The sequence below is a fragment of the Triticum urartu genome, chromosome 1A (genome assembly GCF_056163025.1).
Source record: "Triticum urartu cultivar PI428250 chromosome 1A, HENAU_Tu73, whole genome shotgun sequence".
NCBI lineage: Eukaryota > Viridiplantae > Streptophyta > Magnoliopsida > Poales > Poaceae > Triticum > Triticum urartu.
This window is the reverse complement of record NC_141873.1, coordinates 28,428,579-28,433,066: the sequence shown is the minus strand read 5'-3', so window position 1 is coordinate 28,433,066 and position 4,488 is coordinate 28,428,579. Positions and strand designations below refer to the sequence as shown.

The window sequence follows — 4,488 nt, the reverse complement described above, 5'->3', positions numbered from 1 at the left end:
AGTGGCTGTCCTCGTCGCCAGTCCCCACCCCTGCCAGCCGTCCTTGTCGTCGGTCCCAACCTCCGCCGGCCGTCGTGCAACAATTGCACCTGCGGTTGCAGCTCCCAGCAGCAACGGGTGAGTCAAAGAAAGCTTGCGACTCGTACGCACCCCGGCTCCCCAATCACGCACTTGCGTGCGTTGTGTTCCATCCCCATTCCAAGCGCCCGCCACACAAACAGAAGCACAAGCGAAAGATGGAGTGCTGAGAGGAGAGCTCCAGGATCCATGGCGCCTGTGGTGACCGCTGCGCTGGGCGCGTTAGGCCCTCTGCTGGGGAAGCTCGCTGATTTGCTCGCCGGCGAGTGCGGCCACCTGAAAGGGGTTCACCGAGAGATCCGCTCCCTCCAGTCTGAGTTTAAAGGTATGCATGGTGCGCTAAATAAGTACGCAAGGCTGGAAGACCCTGATGACCAAGTGAAGGAATGGGTATCACTGGTGAGGGAGTTGGCCTACGATACAGAGGATCTTTTCGATAAGTTCATTCACCATCTCGGCAAAGGAGGGGAGGGCGAGGGCTTTAAGGAGTTCTTCCGCAAGACCGCTCGCCGTGTAAAGACGCTCGGAGCTCGGCATGGAATTGCCAGCCAAATCGACGACCTACAGCTTCGTATCAAGCAAGTGAAAGAGCTCAAGACTAGCTACAAGCTGGATGATGTTGCTTCTAGCAACCTGGGCCAAGCCACCGTGGATCCCCGGTTGGCCGCTCTTTTTGTTGAGGAGGCACACCTTGTTGGCATTGATGGTCCAAGAGACGAGCTTGCCAGGTGGATGCTGGGAGAAGAAAGCAATCATCATCACAGGGTGTTCTCGATTGTTGGGTTCGGTGGATTGGGAAAGACAACACTGGCGAATGAAGTCTATCGCAAGATTCAAGGGCGTTTTGACTGCCATGCTTTTGTGTCAGTCTCACAAAAGCCATATACAAAGAAAATCATCAAGGATTTGATTTCACAGGTGTCTTGCAAGGATGAATTCACAAAAGATTTGGAGAGCTGGGATGAAAAGAAATCCATTGGAAAGCTAAGAGAACTATTACAAGATAAAAGGTAATATATGGTATTGCTAATTATTTTCTATGAAATATGCGATATGTGCAAATATCATTATTCTAGTTAATTGTTTCGAGGATGTAATTTTGATGTGCACAGTATGAACACCATTGCACCTCTAGTTGTGCTTGCCATTGCATGGTTTATAGGCTGATAGGAATTTTACAATTGTTTTTCTTTTATAGTGCAATTATATCTATATCCTAATTGATTTATACTCATACTCCCCTGTATTAGGTATCTTGTCATCATTGATGATATATGGTCTGCATTAGCATGGAAAGCAATCAACTGTGCTTTTCCAGAGAATGATTCTTCAAGTAGAATTATATCTACAACACGCATATTAGAAGTAGCAAGATCTTGTTGTCCAGATCGTGCTGACCGGATCTATGAAATGACACCTCTAAGCGACATCCACTCTGAAAGACTATTTTTTAACAGAATCTTTGGTCCAGATTCAAGATGGCAACGGGGCCCCGAAACCCGCGTCCCCGCGGGTTTTTAATCTATTAGGGGACGGGGATGGACGTCTTTTCATCCCTGCGGGGCTGTTGTTGGGCACATTATACAACCCGACACGTTTCGTCGGTTTGCACCCGTTTCGGTAGTCCCCAAACCCGAAACCCGGCAAACCCGGCAAAATACATTTTTACCAACCAGTGCTCCTGCGCGGCCCAACCCAAAACTACCGAGCCCCCCACCCCCTAGTGTCGAAGGCCAAACAGCCAGTATCGCCCGCTCCTTTCCCCCTCGCTCGAGCCCTCATCTCTCTCTCCCACATAATACCTAACCCTAAACCTAGGACCCCAGGCGCCGCCTGGCTCGATCCCATCTCGCAAGATCCGCCGACCACGATCTGCGCCGGCGAGCCTCCTCCCTCCACGTCTTCTCCCCTGTCGCCGGTCTGATCTGGAGAACGGGCGTCGCCAGCGGTGACGAACTCAATGGTGGCCTCTTCACGTCCCAAGTCGGGTTGTTTTTTGTTGAAATTTGCTCTAGTTATGCTGCTGAAATGTGCTTTTTTTGCTGTTGAAATGTTAGTCTTTGTCGCCACTATGTTTGTTTAAATATTTTGATTTTCTCGTGGGTTCCCCGCGGGTACCCCGAAACCCGATGGGTTTAGGGGACGGGCGGAAAACTAGCCCCGCGCATGGTGATGGGGACGGGGACGGGTTTGCGAGTTTCCCATGGGGATGGGTTTGGGAAGGCAAAACTCGATGGGTTTCGTCCCTGTTGCCATCTGGAGTCCCAACCTCCGCCGGCCGTCGTGCAACAACTGCACCTGCGGTTGCAGCTCCCAGCAGCAACGGGTGAGTCAAAGAAAGCTTGCGACTCGTACGCACCCCGGCTCCCCAATCACGCACTTGCGTATGTTGTGTTCCATCCCCATTCCAAGCGCCCGCCACACAAACAGAAGCACAAGCGAAAGATGGGGTGCTGAGAGGAGAGCTCCAGGATCCATGTGTTGGGGAACGTTGCAGAAAACAAAAAATTCCTACGGTTTCACCAATATCCATCTATGAGTTCATCTAGCAACGAGTGATTGGATTGCATCTACATACCTTTGTAGATCACGCGCGGAAGCGTTCAAAGAACGGGGATGAGGAAGACGTACTCAACGTGATCCAAATCACCGGAGATCCTAGCGTCGAACGGACGACACCTCCGTGTTCAACACACGTACGGTCAGTGTGACGTCTCCTCCTTCTTGATCCAGCAAGGGGAAAGGAGAGGTTGATGAAGATCCAGCAACACGACGGCGTGGTGGTGGATGCAGGGCGTCACAGTAGCAGGGCTTCGCCATATACTACGAGAGAGAGAGGTGTAGCAGGGGAGAGGGAGGCGCCAAGACTCAAGGTATGGCTGCCCCTCCCTCCCCCCCCCTTTATATAGGCTCCCCTAGGGGGGGCGCCGGCCCTAGGAGATGGGATCTCCTAGGGAGGGTGGCGGCCAAGGGTGGAGTAGCCCCCAAGGCAAGGTGGGGCGCCCCCCCCCACCCCTAGGGTTCCAACCCTAGGCGCATGGGGTGGGCCTAGGGGGGCGCACCAGCCCACTATGGGCTGGTTCCCCTCCCCACTTTGGCCCATGGGGCCCTCCGGGATGGGTGGCCCCACCCGGTGGACCCCCGGGACCCTTCCGGTGGTCCCGGTACAATACCGGTGACCCCGAAACTCTCCCGATGGCCGAAACTGCACTTCCTATATATAATTCTTCACCTCCGGACCATTCCGGAACTCCTCGTGACGTCCAGGATCTCATCCGGGACTCCGAACAACTTTCGGGTTACTGCATATTCATATCTTTACAACCCTAGCATCACCGAACCTTAAGTGTGTAGACCCTACGGGTTCGGGAGACATGTAAACATGACCGAGACGGCTCTCCGGTCAATAACCAACAGCGGGATCTGGATACCCATGTTGGCTCCCACATGCTCCTCGATGATCTCATCAGATGAACCATGATGTCGAGGATTCAAGCAACCCCGTGTACAATTCCCTTTGTCAATCGGTACGTTACTTGCCCGAGATTCGATCATTGGTATCCCAATACCTCGTTCAATCTCGTTACCGGCAAGTCACTTTACTTGTACCGTAATGCATGATCCCGTGACCATACACTTGGTCACTTTGAGCTCATTATGATGATGCGTTACCGAGTGGGCCCAGAGATACCTCTCCGTCATACGGAGTGACAAATCCCAGTCTTGATCCGTGTCAACCCAACAGACACTTTCGGAGATACCCGTAGTATACCTTTATAGTCACCCAGTTACGTTGTGACGTTTGGTATACCCAGAGCACTCCTATGGTATCCGGGAGTTACACGATCTCATGGTCTAAGGAAAAGATACTTGACATTGGAAAAACTCTAGCAAACGAACTATACGGTCTTGTGTTATGTTTAGGATATGGGTCTTGTCCATCATATCATTCTCCTAATGATGTGATCTCGTTATCAATGACATCCAATGTCCATAGTCAGGAAACCATGACTATCTGTTGATCAACGAGCTAGTCAACTAGAGGCTTACTAGGGACATGTTGGTGTCTAAGTATTCACACATGTATTACGATTTCCGGATAACACAATTATAGCATGAATAAAAGACAATTATCATGAACAAGGAAATATAATAATAATCCTTTTATTATTGCCTCTAGGGCATATTTCCAACAGTCTCCCACTAGCACTAGAGTCAATAATCTAGTTACATTGTGATGAATCGAACACCCATGGAATTCTGGTGTTGATCATGTTTTGCTCTAGGGAGAGGTTTAGTTAACGGATCTGCAACATTCAGGTCCGTATGCACTTTACAAATATCTATGTCTCCATCTTGAACATTTTCACGAATGGAGTTGAAGCGACGCTTGATGTGCCTTGTCTTCTT

General features: G+C 50.6%; 1 protein-coding gene across 1 annotated transcript; it reads left to right on the top strand.

Annotated features, from left to right (window-relative positions):
- Positions 1–267: 267 nt before the first annotated feature.
- Positions 268–1,092, top strand: LOC125543919 (disease resistance protein Pik-2-like). The gene has a single exon (XM_048707422.1). The coding sequence runs from the start codon at positions 268–270 to the stop codon at positions 1,090–1,092; it is 825 nt and encodes a 274-aa protein (XP_048563379.1).
- Positions 1,093–4,488: the final 3,396 nt, after the last annotated feature.

Excerpts from the sequence above, each read along its gene's own strand:
- LOC125543919 (XM_048707422.1), top strand. The coding sequence starts at position 268 with ATGGCGCCTGTGGTGACCGCTGCGCTGGGCGCGTTAGGCCCTCTGCTG.